This window comes from Peromyscus leucopus, chromosome 13 (assembly GCF_004664715.2).
Source record: "Peromyscus leucopus breed LL Stock chromosome 13, UCI_PerLeu_2.1, whole genome shotgun sequence".
Lineage (NCBI taxonomy): Eukaryota > Metazoa > Chordata > Mammalia > Rodentia > Cricetidae > Peromyscus > Peromyscus leucopus.
In genome coordinates this window covers 3787942-3812171 of record NC_051074.1, presented here as the reverse complement: position 1 = coordinate 3812171, position 24230 = coordinate 3787942, and the positions used below count along the sequence as shown (strand labels likewise).

Sequence of the window (24230 nt, the reverse complement as noted above, 5' to 3'; positions counted from 1 at the left end):
AGTGAGGACAAAATATATTAATTCCTTAGGCAAGAATCATTTGATGGTTAGGTCTCCAGATCTTACCTCAGGCACAATATACAAATTTGTATCCAAGCCACGAGAGAGATAAAATAAACAGCTTAAGAAATAGCATTAAGGGGCTGGAGAAAGATCTCAGTGGTTAAAAGTACACACTGTTCTTCCTAAGGAGCTAAATTCAATTCCCAGCACTCACATCAAGCAACCTACAACTGACTGTAGCACCAGATCAGGGGGATCTAAACTTTGAAAGATGTCTTGTTTTAAACAAGATTTATTGCTGTGGGATGTTCTGTATGACAAATGTGTTGCTCTGATTGGTCAATAAATAAAACACTGATTGGCCAGTGGCTAGGCAGGAAGTATAGGCGGGACTAATAGAGAGGAGAAAAGAAAGAACAGGAAGGCAGGAGTCACTGCCAGCTGCCGACAGGACAAGCAACATGTGAAGATGCTGGTAAGCCATGAGCCATGTGGCAAGGTATAGATTTATGGAAATGGATTAATTTAAGCTATGAAAACAGTTAGCAAGAAGCCTGCCACGGCCATACAGTTTGTAAGCAATATAAGTCTCTATGTTTACTTGGTTGGGTCTGAGTGGCTGTGGGACTGGTGGATGAGAGAGATTTGTCCTGACTATGGGCAAGGCAGAAAAACTCTAGTTACAGTTTATTTTTAATTATGTGTGTGTCTCTGTGTGTCTGTACACTTGTGCACATGCCCGCAAGGCCAGAAGGTGTGGGATCCCTGGAGCTGGCATTACAGGAAGTTGTGAGCCGCCTGACATGGGTGCTGGGGGAGTCCTCTGTAAGAGCAGAAGTCTAGTGCTGAGAATGTGGCTTTCGGGTGGCTTTCTCAGGAAGCTGCTAAGGCAAGAGATTCACAAGTTCCAAGCCAGACTAAGGTCTAGCAAGACCTTGTCTCAAAACAAACAAAATCACACCCTGTGCCGGCCTCTGGCCCTGTGCTGGATGGATTCCATCTTCTCCAGTGTATGAGAAAAGGAGCTGTAACGGCTCTGAGAGGTCCTTTCTGAGCCTCTGTTCTGAGTCAGCCAACAGGGTTTTTGGCTTGAAGTGGAACTTTTGAAAAGACATCTTTTGGGGCTGGAGAGATGACTCAGTGGTGAAGAGTATTTGCTGTGTGCTTCCAGACGACTGGAGTTTGATCCCCAGCACCCACAACAAGAGGCTCCTACCAGACTGGAGAGGTGGCTCAGCGGTTAAGAGTACTGGCTGCTCTTCCAGAGGGCCTGAGCTCTGCTCTCAGCAACCACATGGTGGCTCACAACCATCTATAGTGGGATCTGTACATGCACATAGAGCACTCATATACAAAAAATAAATAAATCTTAAAAAAAAAAAAAAAAAAAAGGCTCATACCACCTGTAATTCTGGTTCTAGGGAATCCAATGCCCTCTTCTGGCCTCTGAGGGGACCCACAAGCATGGGTGCATATATACACATAAACAAAAGTAAAAAAAATAGATCTTTAGGACAGATGTGGTGGCAGAGGCAGGAAGACCTTGGTGAGTTCAGGCCAGCCTGGTCTACATAGTGACTTCTAGGCATAGTGAGACTCTGTCTCAGAAAGGAGTGGGGGAGGGTGAGGAGAGGAAAGGGGGGGAAAGAAAAAGAAGACAAGAAACTTTGAAAAAAAAAAACACTGAAGTCGGGCGGTGATGGCACATGACTTTAATCCCAGCACTTGGGAAGCAGAGGCAGGCAGATCTCTGTGAGTTCGAGGCCAGCCTGGTCTACAGAGTGAGATCCAGGACAGGCAGAACTGTTTCACAGAGAAACAGTCTCGAAAAACAAACAAGCAAAAAAAAAAAAAAAAAAAAAAAAAAAAAAAAGAACAAAACAATCAAAACCCCAAACACAGAACTATTGCTTTGGATTTAAAAAAGAATTCATGTCATCATTACTTCTCTGGGAGGCCATTTCTTTCCTTCTTTCTCTTAGGTTTTCCAATGAAACGGGGTTTCTCTGTGTAGCCCTGGCTGTCCTGGAGATCGCTCTGTACACCTGGCTGGCCTCCAACTCAGAGATCCAACTGCCTCTGCCTCCTGAGTGCCGGGATTAAAGACATGTGCCACCACCGCCTGGCCACAGGCCATTTCTTAATGTCATGGATTATGACAGCAAACTTTAGGCTCTATCATTTGTTCAGTGAATACTGAGGGTGTTGGTGGCAAACCTCTTAATGCCATAAGAAAACAAAACATACCCCCTCCCCGTTTCCTTGAGGTAAACTCACATTTCTTTTTTTACATTTTTTCTATATAGGATAGAAAAATACAAGGCATAATCAGTTATTCCAAAGTAGTTTAACAGAACCCTGAATGAAAATGTCTTTCCCAGTTCCTTCTCTGATCCTCCTAATGTTTAATCAGTTGTTCCTAACACCACAGCTGCCACTGTACTTGAAAACTAGTCTAACATTCCCACACAGCAGATAATCAAACTTCTCTGATGGTGTCTGTGTTAGAAATAAATGAATAAACTGGGTGTGGTAGCTCACATCTGTAATCCCAGCATTCCAGACAGGACTATGGCAAGCTCCAGGCCAGCTGGGTTCCACAGCAAGACCCACTCTCAGAAAACTGATTCTGCAGACTGAACATAAGAGCATACAGTGGTGCAGGAAAATCTTTGTTGAACATGACACACTGGTGTTAGTTGTATGTAGTCAGGGTCTCTGAATTTACAAATGTATATAGAACCAGGATGGAAGGGAAGGGTGGGCTGTGGTATTGATGACATCCACAAATTTATCAGAATTCAATTTCATGAGGACAGGTATCATATAAAAAAAAAAAAAACTGTGTCTCTCTTATGACACTCTGTATATAAGGACTCAATAAAATAAAAAACCTCAAACCCAAACCCGTTTTTATTTTTGTATTATGCCTTTCTGATCAAAACTACCATTCCCATACTTAGATTACCTAAATGCTACCAATGGATGTCTGCTAATAACCCTGGGAGTTGAACAAACATGACCTCGGGAGCGTAAGCCAGTCAAGTGAGGAAACCAGCAGAGACAGAATGCAGGTGTGAGCGCCATGCCAAGGCACAGCCCACCAGACTAAGCACTCACAGAGGCAAAGGTGCCAATCTGCTTGATGTTCTGCTCGTAGCTCTGTGAGCTGGTGGGACGGCCGGGGGTTCTCCTCGAGTACCAAAAGGTGTAGTTGTACTGCAGGGGATGTTCTGCTGGTCCAGGGACAACAGCCTGGGAAGTAAGGAAGGTAAGTTAGTTCATGGCATTGTCACAAACATTGACCCTACTGCCCTTTTTATAAAATCTATTTATTTATTTTTTAATTTGTGCGTGTATATATGCACACACGCATGTATGCATGTGGGTGCTTGCAGAGGCCAGAAGAGGGCTTGTAACTATCTGGCATGGGTGTTGAGAACCAAACTCTGGTCTTCTGTAAGAAGTGCAAGTACTCTTAACTACTAAATCATCTCTTCAGCACCTCTTTTTTGTTTGTTTTTCGAGACAAGGTTTCTCTGTGGAGCTTTGGTGCCTGTCCTGGATCTCACTCTGTAGACCAGGCTGGCCTCAAATTCACAGAGACCCACCTGGCTCTGCCTCCCGAGTGCTGGGATAAAAGGCGTGCACCAAAACTACCCGGCCAGCACCTTGTTTTTTAAATTATGATTATCATTATAATGTATACGTGCAAAAGACAGAATGTGGGAATATGCATGCCATGGTGCGTGTGTGGAGGTCAGAGGACAACTTTCAGGGTTTGGTCTTCCCTTCCCACTGTGGGATCCAAGGACTGAACTCAGATCATCAGGTTTGCATCTGATCAGCCATTTCTCTAATTCCTAAGACACACACTTTTTTTTTTTTCTTTTCTTTTCTTTTTTTTTTTTGAGACAGGGTTTCTCTGTGTAGCTTTGGACTCTGTCCTGGAAGTTGTTCTGTACACCAGGCTGGCCTTGAACTCAGAGATCCGCCTGCCGACCCCCCCCCCCACGTTTCCCAAGTGCTGGGATTAAGGGCTACTGCTCGGCTCCTACTAAACATTTTACAGCGTCACACCTACTAAACATGGTGGTACAAACCCTTAATTCCAGCACTGGGAGGGAGGGGCAGACAGATCTACATAGGGAGGCCACCTTGGTCGACAAACTAAGTTCCTGGCCAGCCATGGCTACACAGAAGAACCCTGTCTTGAACACCCCCCAAAAAGGGGAGGAATTCCTTCCCACATCCACAACTGAAGATAATCTCAATTACTTGAGTGCGGTAGAGTCTGCTCATAGTACATCCTTTAGCGGTTAGATGATTTTATGTTGCTGTGACACAACTTTCTGCCTTTCTTCTAATACCATGGGCATTCATTATCTCAACACGTGCCCACTCCAAGTACTGCCCCTCAGCATTCATCACAAAAGACTGACAGGTCGCTTAACCCGCTTGTGCCTCAGCTCCCTATCTGCAAGGTGGAGGAAATAACAATAACCACCTCAGAGGGTCACTGTGAAGAACAAATGAACTAGAAGCACAGAGTGCTTGGGTATGGCCCAACACAGAGTGAGTGCTCAGTGAACATGAGCTCCTTCATCCACAGGCTCCCTCACCCTTGTCATTCTATCTATCTATCTATCTATCTATCCATCCATCCATCCATCCATCCATCCATTCCCCACCCCCCCAAAAGACAGGGCTTCTCTGCGATGTCCTGGCTATCCTGGAACACCCTATGTAGATCACAATAGCCTCAAACTCACAGAGATCCGCCTGCCTCTGCCTCCTAAGTGCTGGGATTAAAGGCGTGCGCCACCACCGTCCACACTTTTGTGACTTCTTACCACCTAGCAGAAAATGCTTATATTTGGCAGGTATTCAGGATTATCAGATAAACAGGGTTATAATATTGAAAATTTGATCCACTTATCCTTCATTCCCTAAATTCTCTCTATCCCAAGCCACTTTTCAGTGTGTACTACTGTTAACTGAAGAGTCTAAAATAGGAATGTGCAGGACTGATTACTCAACAGGCTTTAAAGAAGCCCCAGTTGGGAACCCTGACCCATCTCACATGAGGATACTATAAAGCAAGGCAGTACCCCAAGACCTGACAACAAGAAGTTCAAAGTTCCAAAATGAACTCTAACCATTCCACTATTTTTAAAACTTGTGATTATAAATGCATACTAAGGATTTCACTGTGACATTTCCATACGTGCATCCACCAGGTTTTGGTCATACCCAGTCACCCATGGACTCTTTTTTACCGTCTCCCTCCCTCTCCATACCTTCCCCCGTTTTGTTCAGTTCTAGGGACTGAACCCAAAGCCTTATACCCTCCCATGAAGCAGTACCCCTTGACTCACAATCTTTTGTGAGTTGTGTTGACTCTATGTGTTGTTTGTGTTCATGAGCTTGTGCACGTATGTGCACAAGAGCACGTGGAAAGAAGTCTCTTCAGCCCCCTCAACCTTTTGTTTTCAGAACAAATCAAATAGTCCAAAAGAGCACCTGCCATCAAGTTAATCTGCCATCTTCAGATAAACAGACTGCATGAGACAACCAACCTGGACCATAACCCGGAACATACCTTCCTCTTGCCGCTGCTCTGGCTCTTGTCTCGTTCTGTTTTTTCCTTCTCACCATCTTTCTGTGTGCTGTTTTCTTCATTCTGATCATGGTCTCCACTGTCATCATCTTTTAAGCTAAGTGGGAAAGCAAAATAATGTCATTCCATGACTAAACCATTCTTGTTACCTAACAAAACTATAAGGTCCAGAACTACCATGTAACTAGCCCAAAGTCACTCGAATCACAGGCCTATGAGATGTATCTGTGAAAAGGGCAAAAGGGAGATCAAACCAGGAGAACTAAGTCATAACTACTATTACCTTAGCTAACTGTGATCTCCAGCCATCAGTCTTTCAGTTTCCCATCAGCAGCATAACAAAGCAGTTAAAAGGGTGGTTTTTGTTGTCAAAAATAAGCCAGTAATGAGAATTTCTGGATGAATAATTCCTTTGCCATCTCAAAGTTAAAAACTCGCCCATCTATATATATTGCTGCCTCCTCTCCTTCCCACCTTTGCTAGCTGTCCTCCCTCTATACTTTAGACCAACTTTCTTCTCCAGTCATGTCATTCATGATCAGTCTCTAAATGGGTCTAACAGACATCTCTCCTCTCCATCTGTCCTCTATACTTTTCTAATGGGAATCTGTTATTTAACCTGTTTTCATAGACTCTCGATTGTCAGCTTCCTTATTACCTATCCTCTAGAATAAAACATACCACCGCGTGTTTCTCAGACTTTAGAAGCTGAGTCCTATCCAGTCCATACTCCTCTTCTCCCCAACACCTCTTCTCTCTGGCAAACACCTCACCTCCAGCACAAGGTGCCATTCTTCCCTGCCTGTTTCTCCCTCACGTCAGAGGGTCCCTAAAGATGTATGTATGTATGTATGTATGTATGTATGTATGTATGTACATGAATGCTCTGTCTTCATGCACACCATAAGAGGGTATCAGATCTCATTATAGATGGTTGTGAGCCACCATGTGGAACTGAACTCAGGACCTCTGCAAGAACAGCTAGTGCTCTTAACCTCTGAGCTCTCTCCAGACTGAGTCAGAGGGTTTCTTCAGAGCAGTATCATATACCATCTCAGTATCACAGGCACTCCAAACAAGATGACACTGAATAAAGGTTAAATAAGAAGTAAAAATACAAGGAGAAATGGATATGTTATCTCATAAGCAAACGCAAATGTGATACCACCTAAGACCCACCAGATGCAGACAAAAACAAACAGGTTAGGGCACAAAGATAAGAGGGCCATTTGCTCAATCAGGTATGATGGCTCAGTGGGTAAGGGCGCTTGCAGCCAAGCCTGCAGACCTGAGTTCAATCCCTGTACCCTACATGCTGGGATGAGAACGTACTCCTGCTAAGTTGTCCTCTGACCTCCACACACACTTAAAAGTTAAAAAGTGAGAGAGAAAGAATATATAGAAAGCATTTATAGCTGGGCAGTGGTGGCACACACCTTTAATCTCAGCACTTGGGAGGCAGCAGCAGGTGGATCTCTAAACTCAAGGCCCTCCTGGACTACACAGTGAGTTCCAGGACAGCTACGCAGAGAAACCCTGTCTCGAAAACAAAAACACCACACACACACACACACACACACACACACACACACACACCAGAAAAACAAACAAACAAACAAAAAAACCAAAACAAAAACCACAAAAAGAATGGCATTCACTTTGGAATTAGACCATTCACCCATAGGTTTTCTCCAGAATCATCTTTTGGGCTCTATGACAATGTACACACAGAGAGAATTAGATGTTTTCAAGACAGGTACCAGGAACACCTATTGTAACTCAGACATCATCCTACACAGACCCACAAACATGGTGTAGAGCACTGTGCATTTAGAAAGTTGTGGGCTTGTTTGATTTTTTTTTTTTTTTTTGTCTACATATCTTTAATGCCTGACACATACAATGTACCTATAAATAGTAGGATGGATGAGCTAGTTATGTGTTGGGGTGCCTGCTCCGCCCATGTGGCAGCCATATTGTAGGAGATACTCAGGTAGGCATAGGAACAAAGGGCAGTCCAGTCTGCCTAATAACTTATGCCCCAGATCTTCTTCAAAATACAGATTCCTCTTTACATTGATTTCATGGAAGAGAGCAAACACCAAGGATTCAGAAGCTGGAGCAGCTACACGGTCCATGAAAGAATCAATACTCAGAGCAAAAAGAAAGGACAGCCAGTTCAGAGAAAGACTGGAGAAGGGAACTGATGAGGACAGCTGTAAGGAGGTGTGGGGACGCTGCCATCTGTCTGGCTTGTCATCAGAGGCATCATCAGTGCTTATAAACTTCTTCCCCTTGATTAAACTTGTATTGTTTAGCTCCTTTTTCAAAATGAGCCTGACTTGGACACAAGCCCCGTGGATTAAAAATTACCAACATTTTCCAAGTATCTCACTGGCTACCAGAGTGCCTGTCCCCAAAGAACTATGGAGATAAAGCATACAAAGCCTTAACTTGGTGCAAAGGCCTATTCTGTTTCCAAGTCCTAAAGCATCTCCTGCCTGTTCCCAACGAAGCTCTTCCCTTTCTGCTGTGTCCACCTCAGTGCAGTTCCCCAGTCTCTGCCCGCCCTACCATAGTCAGCATGTCGTCATGTCTCCACTCCTAGTTTACTGCTCTTCAGGATCCACTTTCTCTTGGAAACCTTCCCTACTCTCTCAATATAGGTTAAGTCAAACTCCCCTCTTCTGCTCCCAACAATACAAACATCTATATTTGTCCAATCTGTACTGTCAAGGCCAATGTTTTTGTCTTCTGATCAAGAACATCTCATGGATTTTTCTACTGCTCCAGCCCCAAACAACTCTTCTGTGGACACACCCTAGGAATACGTGCCCTTTTGTTTTCTTTGCAGCTCCTAATCCCTACTATAACCTCTGAGGTCCCTTCATTAGGTTTTGGTTGAAGAAGAACAGTCACCTAGGATCTCCCATTTTTGCCAGCCCCAAGAAAAATGTTATGTTCTTTTCCTTTTGTGGTTTTTCCTTCACTCACTACTAGGAAACAAAAAGAAAACAGAAACAATTAAGCAGAGAAAAAAAACAATGCTCTTATCAGTCCAAAGTCATGGACTCCTTTCGAATAGGAACCTTAATGGACTTCATTTGGTGTGCTCACGCTCTGGCCTTTGTTTTAGTTTTGGTGCTGCTGGTAGTAGAACCCAGCACCTCCTGCATGGGAGGCAAAGGTTCTACCAATGCATGACAGAAGCAGCTCCAGGCTTTTCTTCCTTTTTCTTTTTTGGTTTTATGAGACAGGTCTTTCTATGTAGTCATGGCTATCCTAGAACTCAGAGATACACCTGTCTCTGCCTCTGAGTGCTGGGATCAAGGGTGTGCACCACCACACCTGGCCTGTTTTTATTTCTTGAAGAAGTTAACTTGCTCTCTGTATCTATACCTAAGGCAGAAGTTTTATAACCTACTTTTCAGAAGCTGCTCTTCCAGGCTTGAAGCCAAGGTACAGCCACACTGAAACAGCAGCACTCCACAGGCTCAAGCTGCCCAATTATGTCTAGACTAAGTGACACTGGGTTAGCTTTCCAAGCTTCTTTCTGTCCAGGTATTTTCCAAGACCACTGAACTAGGCTAATTTTGTGCAGGTAGGAACTTGATCTAATTCTCCACTATATCTCTAGCACAGACACAAACACAAAACAAACATGTTTAATTAATGGATCTCCAAAATCAAAATGATATCAAATTGGGTGGTTTAGAAACACTTAAGAAAGGTCAAAAGCTAATGATAGAATCAAGGCTAGCCTCCAAAAACACAGATCTGAAAACTAAGCTTATCAAAGCTGGTACTGTAGTTGTTGAGAGAGCATCTTAATAACAAGAAAGGTAAGTAGACCTAGTGAACTGGTGAGTCCAACGACCACCCTCTACGTAGAGTCATCACCAGCTCTGGTCACACTCACAGACGCAGAGCCCACGCTTTAAAGGTCAGAGCTCCTTGTCAATCTGTGTCCATCAGATCATACGACTGCACTTACTGGAGGCTGCACTTGGAGAATGATTCTGGAAAATTTCGGGGACACGTGATAAAGAGTGCAGACTCCAAATGTGGAAGAATAGTCTACAAACTGCAGGGTTTTCACGTGAAAACCCAAAATGATAAAACCAAAACTAAGGGCAAAGGTCTTTAATTGCTAATTTCTAATGAAATCAGGCTTTTATTTCTTTTTCTGCTAAGTTAGAAGGTAGGCATTAAAAGACCCTACTCCTTACAACAGCTAATAGTTACAATTAAAACCACCCAGCAAAATGTTGATAAACTCATGAACGAAGCTGAAGAGAAATCCTGAGCTGGCCCTTTAGGCTGTCTTACACTAGTTACTTAGCTTTGAAGAGCCTCATTTCCTGTAACTGTAAGAGAAGATCTCTTTTGCAGAGTTAGTATAAAGAAGAGAGTGGGAAATGGAGGGCAATATAATAGGAAAATAGAAGGGGGAACCAGCTGGGGGAGAGGAAAGCATGAGAATGGTAACGGTACATAAGTATGAAGGTGTCATAACAGAACCTGTTACTTTATGCTCACCTAAAAAGGTTAAAAAAAGAAATACCTAGATGCCTGGGGGTGGCTGTGCAGGGCTAGAATGAGAATGTCCATAGGCTCACATATCTGAATGCTGTCACCATGGAGTGGAACCATTTGAAAGGATTACAAGAATTAGGGGCTGTGGCCTTGTTGGAGGAAGTCAGTCTTAAGAGTTGTTTGGGTCCAGGTGGTGGCACACGCCTTTAATCCCAGCACTCAGGAGGCAGAGGCAGAGGCATCTCTGTGAGTTTCAGGCTAGCCTGGTCTAAAGAACAAGTTCTAGGACAGCCAAGGCTGTTATGTGGAGAAACCCTGTTTCAAAAAAACAAAACAAAACAAAAAACAAAAACAAACAAAAAAAGAGTTGTCTTGGTCACGGTGTCTCCTCACAGCAACAGAACAGTGTCTAAGACAGTGGCCATTATAAGTACCCTTATTTGAGACAGATGACCTAAAAACTATCTTCTTGGAATGCAGTTTGATTTGTTTAAAAAAGAGAGGAAGGCGGCAGATCTGTAGCTAGTACTGCAGAGCTTAGGATGGGAGGCAAAGGGGGTTACTCTCCTGCTGGGCAAAGCAAAGCAGCAAGGTGGAGAAGACATCTGCTTTCCTCAAGACATGGAGTTCACTCGCCATCGTGAAAACCTGCGAGGAGCTGCCTTGACGGCTGGAATCCCAGTACTTCCCGAGTCCGCACATCAGAAAAACCTGCAGCTTCACCATCTCTTTATTGGTGGTTCCACTCCACCCTCCCAACTCATTATCAGCATTTTACACAAGTACCTCTAAGCATTGTAGACTGTGCTCTGATCATTCTCTCCCGCCGGGCTGTAACCACTAGGGAGGTTAGAGCAATAGTTCAGACTGGTGAACTTTAGTACTGGCAAACATTTGGTGGGCCTAGAACTAAAATATGTAGGTCACTGAATGAGACGACAGATTAGATTACTATAAACAAGAGAAAGGAAGCCGGGCGGTGGTGGCGCACGCCTTTAATCCCAGCACTCGGGAGGCAGAGCCAGGTGGATCTCTGTGAGTTCGAGGCCAGCCTGGACTACCAAGTGAGTCCCAGGAAAGGCGCAAAGCTACACAGAGAAACCCTGTCTCAAAAAACCAAAAAAAAAAAAAAAAAAAAAAAAAAAAAAAAAAAAAAAAAAAAACAAGAGAAAGGAGGAAGCACTACCAAAGATACAATTCTTGTGAAATTCAAGTGCTGTTAAATGAAACAAAAATTATTATTATTATTATTATTATTATTATTATTATTATTATTCCTAATTTCTTTTTTCAAGACAGGGTTTCTCTGTGTAGCTTTGGAGCCTGTCTTAGAACTCACTCTGTAGCCCAGGCTAGCCTCACAGAGATCCGCCTGCCTCTGCCTCCCGAGTGCTGGGATTAAAGGCGTGGGCCACCACCGCCCGGGGAAAATTATTTTTAAATGCAAAAAGATAAAATCATTGAGAGGAGAATGCCTCCCGCCTCAAACACTTTTATATTTCTTCTCTGTACTTCCCAACTAACTGTTCGATGCTGGAATTAGGGATGAGAGTGGGTGGTTGGAAAGAATGCAGGAGTGGGCAGCCACTAAGAGTTGGAAGACAGGACCGGGGAGTGGGGGTGGGTGGGGGGTGTTGGGGAGGAAGCAGGAAGAATCTGAGTTAGATGAAAAGCATTCCCTACTCAAGAGGCCAAAGTACTCATCGCGGCTGCCCCATTACCTCATCGCAGCTGCCCAACGCTACGACACGGGCTCTGTTACCGTCCCCGCTTGCAGAAGACAAAACCGAGGTTCAGAAGGGAGAGGTGACCTTCCCAGGACGCAGAGCGAGTGCGGGAGGGAAGCCGCGTTCAGACAGAGGGCAGCAAGGCTGCGGAAACACCCGAAGCGCTGAGGTCCCGCCCCTCCACGCCGCCGGCAGCCCGCACCCACCAGGGCGGGGCGTCCGAAAATCTCCTTCCGGGCGGAGCGGCCTCCCCTCCCCCGGCCCGCGCCGCGCCGGGGTCCAGCGGCTCAGGGGTCCCGGCGACCTCGGCCGCGCTCTCCCGGCCCCGTCGGGCCCGCGGGCACAGGGAGGCTCGGGCCGCGGCGGCCCGGGAGCGAGCGGTTCGGCTGAGTGCGCGCCCGGCCCCGGCGGGAGCGGTCCCGGGGGACGGTTGGGGGAAGGGGCCCCGGGGGCGGCCACGCGCCACTCACGCGTCGAACTTGTTGTTCATCCTCTCGCCGCCGCTGTCGCCACTGCCTCACGGAGTGACTTCCGCTCTGCCCGGTCCTTTCGTCAAGGGCCCGGCTACTTCCGGTTGGCGAGCCGCTTAGCGGAACGTTGGCGCGCAGGCCGGGTGCGGGGCCCCTTTCCCTGCAGGGCGGCCCAGTCCCTGCGCGAGTCGCGGTCCGCCGTGGCTGGGCCTGCTCGCCGCCGGTCGCCCTCGCGAGGCACTGGGCGCTGTCTACGCAGCCGGCCGGCCGCTTTAACCTCCCCGCGGATTCCAGGGGAAGTGTCAGCGCAGTAACCCTCAGTGAATGGTACCAGGTGTCCGTCTCTGAGAGCTGATCCTTTGCCCTTGGTGTCTGCAGTGGACGAGCGAGTACTCCAAATTTGTTACCCTGGCTCCTGGGAAGTGGAGGCAGGAAGATCCAGACGAGCCTGACCACCATAGCGAGTTCGAGGCCGGCCAGGGATACATGAGACCCTCCCTGCCTTGGGTGAAGGGAGGGTGGAGGGAGTCGCACCAGGGTGACAAACTTAAAGACATTCACTGAGAACCGAGATGGTCTCATTTATCAGATTGCCTCCTCAACTGCAGTCTTTGCCCCCACACCCTTAACGACTGCCCCAAACACATCACAGGAGTGAATAGATTCCCTGGTTGGTGATGGATCTCCAAAGCCACCCGCTGTGCATATTCCATTGTTAGAAGCAAGGAGAGGCAGAAGTTAATGTTTACTCCTGCGTTTACAAATGAGGAAACAGTCTCCCTGGACTGGCCCATGGCTGTCCCCTGGTCACCCAGTAAGGCCATGTTTTTCTCCCCAGTTAGACCTCAAGGGAGCATCCTAGTTCCTGATACATTGTACAGGGAAGCTGAGGGAGCGCTTGTCAGGCCCCGCCCAGTGTCTTGTCCCAGCCCAGTCCTAGCTCTGCAAGTGCCCTGTCTTGAGAAGAGAGGGAAAGAAAGGTGCATTTGCAGGGCTAGGAATCTCCCTTGCAGTGTCCGAGACTGAGTCAGAGATGGGAATTTGGACCCTAAGGGAGTGGTCTAGGTAGTTCCTCTTATTCTGGACCCCAGCTTGCTCACGTGAAATGTGGGTCAGGTGAATCTTCTTGCCTGTCCGTAATGTAAAGAACTTCTAACAATGGAAAAAGATGGTAAAACTTAAGAATTTTTTGTGATCAATGGGGGTGGGGGAGGAGTATTACATCAAATGAATGGGAAAGTATCACTGAAGGTATGTTTTTGAGGCTGTGGTACCCAGAAGACAGACAGGTAGCTGAAATGGGTTACACTCATATTCCACACTTCTAGCTCCTAGTGCTTTTTTTTAAAAAAAAGGTTTATTTTCATTTTATGTATACAGGTGTTTTGCCTGTGCATACATCTGTGCTCCATCCCCATGTGTGATTTGCAGAAGCCAGAAGAGGGTGTTAGATTCCCTGGAACTGGAGTTGCAGGTGGTTGTGAGCTGCCATGTGGGTGCTGGAAATCAAACCCAGATCCCTTGGGAAAATATCCAGTGTTAACCATTGAGGTGTCTCCCACCTCCTCACCCCCTCCCCTTTTTTTGAGACAGTATTACTGTTAGCCTGGATAGCCTCAAACTCAATGATTGGCTTTCTCTGCCTCCCTAGTGTTCAGGATTAAAGGTGTACCCCTCCACACCCAGCGCTGGTTTTCTTCTTTTGGGGGGAGGGTTGAGACAGAGTTTCTCTGTGTAACAGCCCTGGCTGTCCTGGAACTCACTTTGTAGACCAGGCTGGCCTTGAACTCACAGAGATCTGCCCTCTAGTGCACCACCCCCTGCATTATTATTATTGTTGTTGTTGCTGTTGTTTGTTTTTCGAGACAGGGTTTCTCTGTGTAGTTTTGGTGCCTTTCCTGGATCATGCTCTGTAGCCCAGGCTGGCCTTGAACTCACAGAGATCCACTTGGCTCTGCCTCCTTAGTGCTGCGATTAAAGGCGTGCGCCACCACCACCTGGCCTACATTCTTCTTTTAAGAGAGGTTCCACATCTCCTACCAACCTTCTTCCAGAGAAAATTCACAAAAGGGGAGAGAGACATTGGAGCTGGAGAGATGGCTCAGTGGTTAAGAGCACTTGCTTTTGCAGAGGACATAAGTTCAGTTCCCAGAACCCATTGTCTGCTGGCCAACTCCAACTCCAGGGTTCTGACACCCCCTGCTGGCCTCCAGTGGGCACCCTCACTAACGTACACATAACCCACTCCAGGTACATACATCTAGTTAAAAATAATAAATATGCATCTTACAAAAAGGCAGGAGGAAATGTTCCCAGGCCTCAAAGGGCAAGACTTTACCCAGCCCAGGGCATTATGAAAAGCAGAGTCCTTAGAGCTTCAAAGGGACTGGGAGTCAGCAATGCTGTGCTGAAGTGAGAGCAATGTAGGAAGTGTAACGCTGGTGCCAGTAGGAGCCAGCCACTGCCACAAGACGCCGGTCCCAAAGTCATGAATGACCACACCCATCACCAACCACTCCAGAACTCCTGTCTCTTTATTTCTCTCTCTCTTCCCAGGGATGTATGGGTACTTCCCAAGGTGCTTCTGCGATACACACTCAAGATCCCAACACAGAGTACAGCTCCGTAGACAGCATGGCCCAGGGCCCAGGGGTGATGGGTGGGCTCAGTCTGGCAAAGGCAGGTAGGGGCGGGGGTCTCCCGGGAATGGCAGGTCAGGCACCTGATTGTAGTGGGCCATGAGGAAGATGCCGGCGGTGCCGCAGATGAAGAGGGAGAGCATGGCTAGGAAACAGACTCGGTCCAGCACTCGGCCCACCAGGAACCACTCCTCATTCCCCTGAGGGCAGCAGCGCATTGTGGGACAGAGGTGTGGCCAGGGGCAGCATCTAGCCTGGCTCCCTCTTTCACTGTTAGGTCCACAGCTGCCCTCCATTCTCCATTCTTCAGCCTTTTCACCCGTCTAAGTACCAACCTGTCTTCTTTCATGGTCTGTGTCCCAGTGGTTGCTCATCCTTCCCCCTTCCCAGCTCTGCATTTTCCATCCCCAGACCTAACTGGACACTCCATTCATCCTGCCCCCATATTACACTAGAGTACTTGCCCACTGTGCCCCAGCTTACACTGTCAAAGTGACTCTGCTCGTGCCGGGCACGGGCCATGAGGTTACAGGCATCCACGCAGGCCTGGATGGCCGGGGAGGCTTGCTTCAGGCTGCTACAGAACTCCTGGCTCTGCCTCATTTCTGGACCATTTTCTGCTGGGGAAATAGTCAGTGGAAGAAAGCTAGCAGGGATCTGGTTTCTCCCCAGAAACCTGGCTGCTCTCTCCAACTTGAACACTGCCCAGCACTTCTCTGCTGTGTCCAGCTCCACGTGCATTAACGGCACAGGGCTGTCCCCAGTGCACCCCTTGGGCCTCACCTAGCTTCTCCAGCGCTGCCCGCACCAATCCATTGCGCTGCCTCTGTCTGAAGAGGAGTTCACTGCGGGGAGGTAGAGACCCCCTTCCTCCCGAGTCGTGATGGGCCACCTCGAGGAGGAGCCATTCTGGAGCCGCAGCCTGGCATCCTGGACAGCAGCAGGGGCCAGCGGGCGAACGTGCATCCGTAACAGCTGGGGCAGGAGCCTCAGGAACACCTGTAGAGGGGTTGCTCTCGTAGGTCCTGCTCGGGCAGCCAGGCCAAGCTTGAGGGGATGGGCATGAAGGCAATGCCTGAGGGGCAGCGACTGGGCCCTGGTTCAGCTTGACTGCTTTCTCCTGGACACAGAACCTGAGCTCTAAGCTTTTGTGACCTCTAGAATCACCAGGGCACTTTTTTCAAACAAACAGACCCTTACCCCCTGCCTGCCGCTAGAATACACTAGGCTCCTGGGATGTACCTAGGGAATCTACATTTGTAACACCAGAGCCCACAGACAGCTGGGACAGAATCCTCTCTCCTCTGCTTTCTGGGAACTGGGTAATATTGGGTAAGCTGCTCAACTTCTCTGAGTCTCTGTTTCCCTGTCTGTTCAATCAAGACAATACGCCAATACCCTCTTAAGGGTCTTTATGGATGTTAAAGAAGTTAGTACATGTAATGCATCCCTGGACACTGGTATTACCATTTGCCTACTTTAGGCCTGAAGATACGTAAGGCATAGATTTGCTGCTGAATTTGGGAGTAGGGAACAGGGATGTGGAGGGAGTCACGTGATTGGGAAGTGCCAGGGAAGTGCCTTGCCTTGCGGACTCCCCGGGCCATGGAGTGTGTGTGTGGGGACCGCAAGGACACATTGAGCACGACCACAGAGTTCACGACGATGAGGATGGTCACCACCATGAGGAAGGTCAGGTACCTGTCCAGGGTCAGGCAAGCAGGAGGCTGAGTGTCCCTTAGGCACCTCACACCCAGGCGCCACCCACCCTGCTTCCCTCAGGCCCCCTGGAGAAAGGTCATGACAAACGCCTCAGGAAGGGAAGGGGGTATTGGGGATATAGCCCACTGGTAGAGCACTTGCTTAGCAAGGCCGTGGGCTCCACCCCCTGCATGGGTGGTGAGGGGCAGGAAGCAGGTGTGAGGACTGGCCTTACTTGCTGATGAGCGGCACATCCTGGGAGGTCTCAGGCACCTTCTTGGCCACGAGGAAAAGGAAGACGGTCTGGGCCAGGAGCACGTTGGTGGCCACTGTGCATTTCTGGCCGCCCGCTGCCCATGACCAAGATACCCTCAGAGCAGGTCCCCACACACCCCCTGAGGAACTTTGTCGCCCTACAGGGAGCCCACTACCCTTGTCCTAGGATTGTGGTGCCACCCTGTGCCATGATCAGGCCTGGCCTCCCCCATGGGCCCATGTGCTGCTGCCCCCCCACAGTCCCGGGTACCCTTGGCAGGAAGGAAGTAGATGAGGATGGCGACGGAGGAAATCAGCACGCAGGGGGCAATGATGTTGATGACGTAGAAGAGGGGCTTCCGCTGGATGAGCAGGTAGAAGACCACCTTTTGGTGGCCCGCCTCCTCTGCTGGTGCCACGGAGTCCAGAAGCATCTTAGCTGGTCGATGCCGGATGGCCCATTCTCCATTCTCTGTGGTGAGCACAGGGCATGTGGCCTGGGTAAATGCATGGCCTGAACACCCAAGTCATGGGCACCAGTACACAGGGAGACAAATGGGATGGGAGATTGAATATTGAGTCTCCCTCTCAAAATTGGAGTAATTATTGTAGGAAAAGTCATAACATCACTGGACCCTTTTTTTGAATGTATATGTGATATATATATATATATATGTGCATGCATGTATGTGTGCACATGTATGTATACACTGACATGTGTGTAGGTGCATGTGTATGTGTGGGTGCATGTGTGTGTTTGTATGTGTATATACATGGAAGCCAGAGGTTGACATCAGGTGTCTTCCTCAATCACTTTACTTTTTATACTGAGACGAGGTCTGTCGTCTGAACCCAGAACCTTGCTCTGGGAATCCCTTGTTTCTGCCTGCCTTGTGCTGGGATTACAGGCTGCCACTTTCAGCCGGCATTTACGTGGGTTCTGGGGACCTGCAGTCTGGTCTTCTTGTCTGTGTAGTAAGTGCTTTACCCCACAGAGCCTTCTTCCAAGCTCTCCTGCCATTCTCACTAAAGATGGTCTTGCCGTGTAGCCTAGGCTAGCCTCAAACTTTAGTCCTTTGCACAGCTGGGACCACATGCGTGTGCCACCATTCCTGGCTTTCGGTTGGGATCTTTTGAAAACCGTATTCTTTTTTGTTTGTTTGTTTGTTTGTTTGTTTTCGAACAGGTTTTCTTGTAGCTTTGCATTTCTGTAATACTTTGGAACCAGCTGCCTCGAACTCACAGAGATCCACCTGCCTCTGCTTCCCAAGTGCTGGGATTAAAGGCGTGCGCCACCACCGCCCGGCGAAAACCATATTCTATGATACTGCAGTTTTCATCATGAGGTGTGTGGGAGGGCACAGCCTTGGTCTGGCGGGGCTTCTCAGAGGGGGTTACCTGTGAAAGCCTCGGGGTCAATGAAGATCCATTCAATGGCTTGTCCATCTTCCTGGCTCAGCTGCAAGTTGATCTCACTGGTGCTGTAAGTCTGGGACCTGTGGGTCAGGAGTGGAAAGAGGGTAAAGTGAGGCAAGGGAGACCTGGTCATGAGGTCACAGACACGGTCATCTGTGGCAGCTGTGGGCACTGGCTTTGACACATACAGTGTCACACTCTTAGTTCTCCAGCGGGCCTTAGTGGTAGCATGCAGGGGAACACAGACTCTCTAGTGTGCAGTGCTACTTCCTGGCCAAAGGGCTCAGGGCCTCTCTGTCCCTCCTACTTCCACCAAAGACCACAGGGTAGAAACCCAAGCCTCTCATAAGAGGACCCTTGGGGTCCTACCAACTTCCCAAGACCTCTTGGAATCCTGCCAATTGCTCCCAAGACTCCCATTCACTGCTTATGGATGAGGGAACTGAGATCCAGAGGTCCCAGGTGTGGCTCGGGTCACACACTGACTTCGGCCAGCTTCTCTTTTCCAGGACAGCCCACCCATCTATGGTTCTATGTGTATGCAGGCACGCCTGTGTGTTCTTACCCACATGCTCCCGACATTAGAGTTCTCCCTTGGGACAGGGGCAGGAAACGAGCAATGAAGGAGGGTGGCTGAGAGGACTTTGCAGGAGGACATGTTCAGGTGTCACCACCTGAACAGGTACAGGTCACCCAGCCTTGAGGTGCCTCCGATGCCGGCTCCCCACCTCCACCCAGTCGTCCCCGCCACATCAGCGATCAGCGTCTCACTGGAAGATGAGGGAGCAGTTCTGCCAGTCGAAGGGGAAGTAGGTGACCGCGATGGAGCAGGAGGAGCGGAAGATGGCAGGTGGCAGCCAGTAGATGCAGCCGTCAGGGGACACGAGCACGTTGCAGTAGAGGGCCACCTCGAAGACGCCGTCCACGCTGTGTGCACAGGCCAGTGTACAGAGCTGTGGCAGAGATCCCACAGCCCCAGACTAGCTCTCCGCCTCGCATGGATGGGCTCTCAGGCACAGTCCCCCAGACTGCCACATTCCTGCTGGGCCCTCATCTAGTATCACTCAGGTATCACCCCAGCAACCTCCAGGTCTGCTCTGGACCTGAGATGAGAACAGAGGTCTGGGAGAGTCGGAGCCCCCACAATCACCTCATAATCCCTGCTTCTCCTTCTCAGTGTTAATAACTACAGTAATGGCAAAATAGCCAACACTACGACGCTCTTGCAGAGCACCTGACCTTGACCTTGTGTGTCACGGTGACCTCTCACCATTTCTCGGGTTGTTAAAATTGGCTCCTGATCGCAGGGATGGGAAAAGCCCAACCAGATGGCTAACACATTACAGGAAGCCAGGACTAGAGTCAAGTCTGGCGCCCTGGACCAGTATCTATGCTTGGGGTCCCACCCTCAGCCTGGCACCTTGCAGCACCCTGCCATCCTCTTCTTTCTCTTTCTCCAGCTCTCCTCATCCTGCCGGACCCTGGTATCCTTCATTTGCTGCCCAGGCCCCCGCCTCACTTGTTCTCCAGCACGATATCTGGCCGCCAGACCATGGTGGACGGCACCCTCAGGATCCACAGGCCCTCGTAGTCTTGTGGGTCCCAGCGCAGGCGGTAGTCACACCACTGCTACGGATGAAGAGGCAGTTGCCGGGCCTCTGCCCTGGGCCACACAGGGCTGGAGAGTGGCAAGCCAGCCTGGAGGGCCCAAGAGGCCGCGCAGAGGGTGGGGGACAGGGCAGGGCGTGGGGACGACCGAAATAAGCAGAAAGATACAGCAGTGGCTTCTTACCATTTCTATCCAGACGTTGGTCGTGAGGGCCTCCTCTCGCTCATTCTGGGGTACAGAAGACAGAGCTAAATTCCCATCCCTTTCCTCCCCAGGACCCTGGTGCCCATCGTCTGCCCCGCCCCCCCAGCTCACCAGGGAGATGAGGTTGGTCAGGGTAAGTTTCAGACTGACGTTGACTATATCCGAGTCATGCTCCGCAGGCCGCAGATGGGGGTCGTAGTTCCGCATCAGGTCAGCAAGCAGGCGCTCCTCTTGGTTGAGGCCCTGGGCCCCTGCGACAGACAGGGAGACTCATTCCAGAGGAACGGAAGCACAGAGGGACAAGGTGGAGACTCGGGGTGCTGGGGCTGGGGAGAGCACAGATAACCCCCCCCAGACCCTCCATCCACTGTAGCCTGGTGCTCCTGATCTGTTCCTCCCACACACCCCACCCTAGGTCTCAGGTCCCCTCATGTCACACCCAGGCAGACAGCCAGCAGTGGCAAGAGGAGCTGAGGTCCCTGGTCTCCACGCATGGTGCCTCAGCTCTGCTCAGCAGTGGGTGGGACAGTAGCCCTCGAGGTCTGGAGGATGGGGTAGGGTGGGCTGAGGTGTCGTGTGTCAACCCACATTCCCATCCCAGCCACCCCTGCCAGCTCTAGCTGGCCCCACCAGCTGCCTGACCACAGCATTGTCAGCTGTTCCAGGATATGTACCATCTGGGCTCAGATTACCTGGGCCAGCCAGGGGAGAGGGATGGAATAGGCCCAACAGAGACAGGGCACTCTCAAGACTGTCTTAACAGAGACAGCCCACCCTCACACTTAGTGGCTTCAGTCCCTACCCCTATTTTTCCAGCTAGGAGACCCAGCAAATGGCCAAGGACAGATGGAGGTGGGAAGGGGGTGGTGCTGAGGAGGCTGGTGGTGGCTGATCAGGTACCCTCATTCTGTCTCAGGGAGGTGTGAAGGTGTTGTGTAGGCCTGATTTATACATGGGGTTCCCCGTGACTTCAACTCAGTATCTCAACACTCTCCCAGTAGCCCAGTGCCTTTGTGGGTCACTCACTTGGTCCACTGGACCAAGACAGAGGAAAGAAGCCCCTACAGAGCGGCTAACCTTTTGACAGTGTCATATCCTTTACAAGTATGTAGGGCTGCATCTTGGGCAGCATGTGACCCACAGGCCACCGACTGGAGAAGGCTGCAGCACGTTGGAAGACTACAGCATTGACAATAAGGTGGCCATGGCAGCTTCTCCCATGCCCTGAGGCAGGGGACACAGACCCAGTAAGCTTTGGGATTAGGAGAGCTGAGAAGGATTTAGAATGTGTGTGTGTGTGTGTGTGTGTGTGTGTGTGTGTGTGTGTGTGTGTGTGTGTAGGGGGGGTTCTTGTACTAAGCCACCTGTGGACAGTGGCTTGTCAGTCGGGCTGCAGTTCATAAAACGGCCAGACAAATAATGGCAGGTCCTGTGCGAGGCTGGGGAGATCCAGGGATGCGTCAAGCTCCTTGGGAGACTCATGGGCCACTGGGGCAGGCAGGCCTGACTTTAGGATGTGTCCCCAAGAGCCAGAGGAGGGGACTGTAGGAGAAGGAAGGACTGGGGAATGAGTCCTATTTACTTTGCGACTTGTCACCATCGAAGGACGAGGTTGGGGCTGGTCTAGGAGCAGGGGACTTGCTGCTGTTGGCTGTGTCAACACTTGGGCCACCTGTCATGTGGCCGACTGTTCCAAGCAGCCTGCTCATTGTGTATTAGGAGACACCCCCCACCCTACCAGATGTCTGTGACAGTGCAGTGTGTGTTAGAACTGAGAAGTCAGGCTCAGAAGCCGGCCCCCTGAAAGGCCTCAAGTCCTTCATGTCCACCAGGACTCTGAATGCGAGCAGGGAGTGGTGGCGGTACCCATCTTCTCCCGCCATCTGTCGAATTGACTCCTCTTCCACGGGGTACCTTGTGGGTGGCTTGTCCTTGGTGCCAGACCTGCACTGGGTTCCTGTTTCCTCTGAAGGCTCCTGTTTTCCTGCAAAGATTCACTCACTAAACACCTGGGAGACACGCTTTCCCTGTGGGGTCCAAAGCCGAAGGTTCCTTTCCGCTTCCGAAGCCTCTGGCCCTCTCATTTGCTCTCTGGTGTCCCCAGATGCATTCCTTCATCTTTTTTTTCCGGACATCAGTGTCTCTGACTCAACTCCCACCTGGCTCCTCTTTGCCAAGGATGAGCAATGGTCTCTATAGCCAGGAAGTGGTGTGAGCAGTGGCCACCTGCCCTTCCTCTAGTCCCTCCCCCCTTGCCTTGCCACAAGTGTCGGGGAGAGGAAGGGGAGAGTGTAAGACTGTACTGTGACGCCTCCCTGCCCACGAAGACTGTTGCTCCGCTTGTCTACCCTCTCCTCTGTGCTCTGGGAGAGGGGTCTTGTCCTTCTTTGCAGGGCAAGTCACTTAGGAGGGGTGGAGCCTCCTGGGAGAGTCTGGTGTGGAGAGGGAAAGCCTACTAAGGGAGAAGCATGCGCGTGGGTCTCTTCATTCCAGAAGCTTCTTTCTTGCCACCACTGTGACAAGGGCTGGAGAAGCTAGCTAGCGACACTTCCTCCTCAGTCCCCACGGGGAGCCAATCGAAATGCAGTGTCGATGCTGTATGTCACGCTTTATGGATCAGTGAATAATAACAAGAAAAAGTCTGTGTACCATTCAGACACAAATTTTTCCTCCACACATTTTTAGTCTGTGGCTGGCTCAATCCGAAGATTCTGGACTTACAGACATGGCTCACATCTCATTGATCAAATCATGACGTGACTGCATTGGTTCACAAAGGAGCCTGGTCTGTGGTTGTTGTGGGCACGTTTGTTTATTGTCCACTTGACACAAGCGAGCATTATCTGGGAAGAGGAACCTCTCAGCTGAGGAAAGGCCTCCATCCAGACTGCCTGTACACAAGTCTGTAGGGCATTTTCTTGGTCAATGATGGGTGGGAATGTGAGCCCGCTCACGAAGGCAATGCCACCCCTTGGTAGATGGTTCTGAATCGTATAAGAAAGCAAGCTGAGCAGGCTATGAACAAACAACCCAGTGAGCAGTGTTCCTCCATGGCCTCCGCTTCAGTTCCTGGCTCCAGGTTCCTGCCTTGGGTTCCTGGCCTGGCTTCCCTGTATGATGAACTACAACTGTAAGCTGAAATCAACCCTTTCCTCCCAAGCTGCTTTTGGTCGTGGTGTTTGATCACAGCAACAGAAACCCTGAGTCAAGATGCTCCAGAGGTTCATGGGAAGGTTTTTTAAAAAATGTATATTATTATTGTGATTATGAGTATGAGGAACCTGCACATGCTATGGCCATGGTGTGTGTGTGGGGGGGGGTAGGTCAGAAAGCAACATTTCTTTTGTTTGTTTTTTGAGACAGGGTTTCTCTGTGTAGCCCTGGCTGTCCTGCAACTCTCTCTACAGACCAGGCTGGCCTCAAACTCAAAGATCCACCTGCCTCTGCCTCCTGAGTGCTGGATTAAAGGTGTGTGCTACTACACCTGGCCCAGAGAGCAACATTTTTGAGTGTGTTCTCCATTCTGCGTTTATTTGGGTTTGGGGGAAATCAAACATGGGTTGTTAGGCTTTCCTGGCAAGAGCTTCTTCTCACTGAGCTGTCTCATTTGCCTCCCGCCATGTTTTCAAAGCCTTGGAGACACAGTCTTGTGTAGCCCAGACTGGCCTCAGGCCATCTGAATAGCTAAGGAGCAAATTGAGCTCCTGAGCCCCTGCCTCTGCCCTCTCAACTGCCGTGTTTACCAGGCTGGGTTTGACACGGTGGTGCTGGAGACCAAACCCAGGGCTTCGTGCATACTAGACAATTGTGCCATCACCTGAACTGGTGGGGAGCTTTGCCTCATGAGAAAAGGAGTAATAAAGGACAGGCTCCTTTCCTGCCAGAACATAGATGTAAGGTATGGGGCTGTGGCAGCCAGCTCTCAACCTGAGGCAGCAAGCCTGAGTAACAAGGCCCAGTGAGATGTGCGAGTCAGTCTAGGTGGGTAGCCAATAATTTGAGTCTCTAGTTGCTTTTATTTATTTATTTATTTTTGACAACCGTCGCTGC

At 49.5% G+C, this 24230-nt stretch overlaps 2 protein-coding genes across 5 annotated transcripts in view; both read right to left on the bottom strand.

Annotated features, from left to right (window-relative positions):
- Positions 1-12463, bottom strand: part of Eif4e2 (eukaryotic translation initiation factor 4E family member 2) — a 29963-nt gene extending 17500 nt beyond the window's left edge. For 3 of the 4 annotated variants that reach the window (XM_028876254.2, XM_028876255.2, XM_028876252.2), the window contains exons 1-3: positions 12357-12463; positions 5606-5720; positions 3124-3258 (exon numbers count right to left, since the gene is read on the bottom strand). In XM_028876254.2, coding sequence (XP_028732087.1) covers positions 3124-3258; positions 5606-5720; positions 12357-12376 — 270 coding nt within the window. In that variant the 5' untranslated portion in view covers positions 12377-12463. Of the gene's footprint in view, positions 1-3123; positions 3259-5605; positions 5721-11880; positions 12031-12356 lie in introns of all 4 variants that reach the window. The other variant, XM_037210053.1, reaches the window with a different exon arrangement.
- A 2409-nt stretch (positions 12464-14872) lies between these two features.
- Chrng (cholinergic receptor nicotinic gamma subunit) lies at positions 14873-20734 on the bottom strand. The gene is given in 13 exon segments (XM_028876171.2): positions 14873-15195; positions 15479-15612; positions 15779-15850; positions 15853-15994; positions 16582-16696; positions 16932-17046; positions 17223-17423; positions 18350-18447; positions 19139-19294; positions 19887-19996; positions 20160-20204; positions 20292-20431; positions 20620-20734. Coding segments are annotated over 13 exon segments (1557 nt in total). The 5' UTR covers positions 20675-20734; the 3' UTR covers positions 14873-15021.
- Between the last annotated feature and the right edge of the window lie 3496 nt (positions 20735-24230).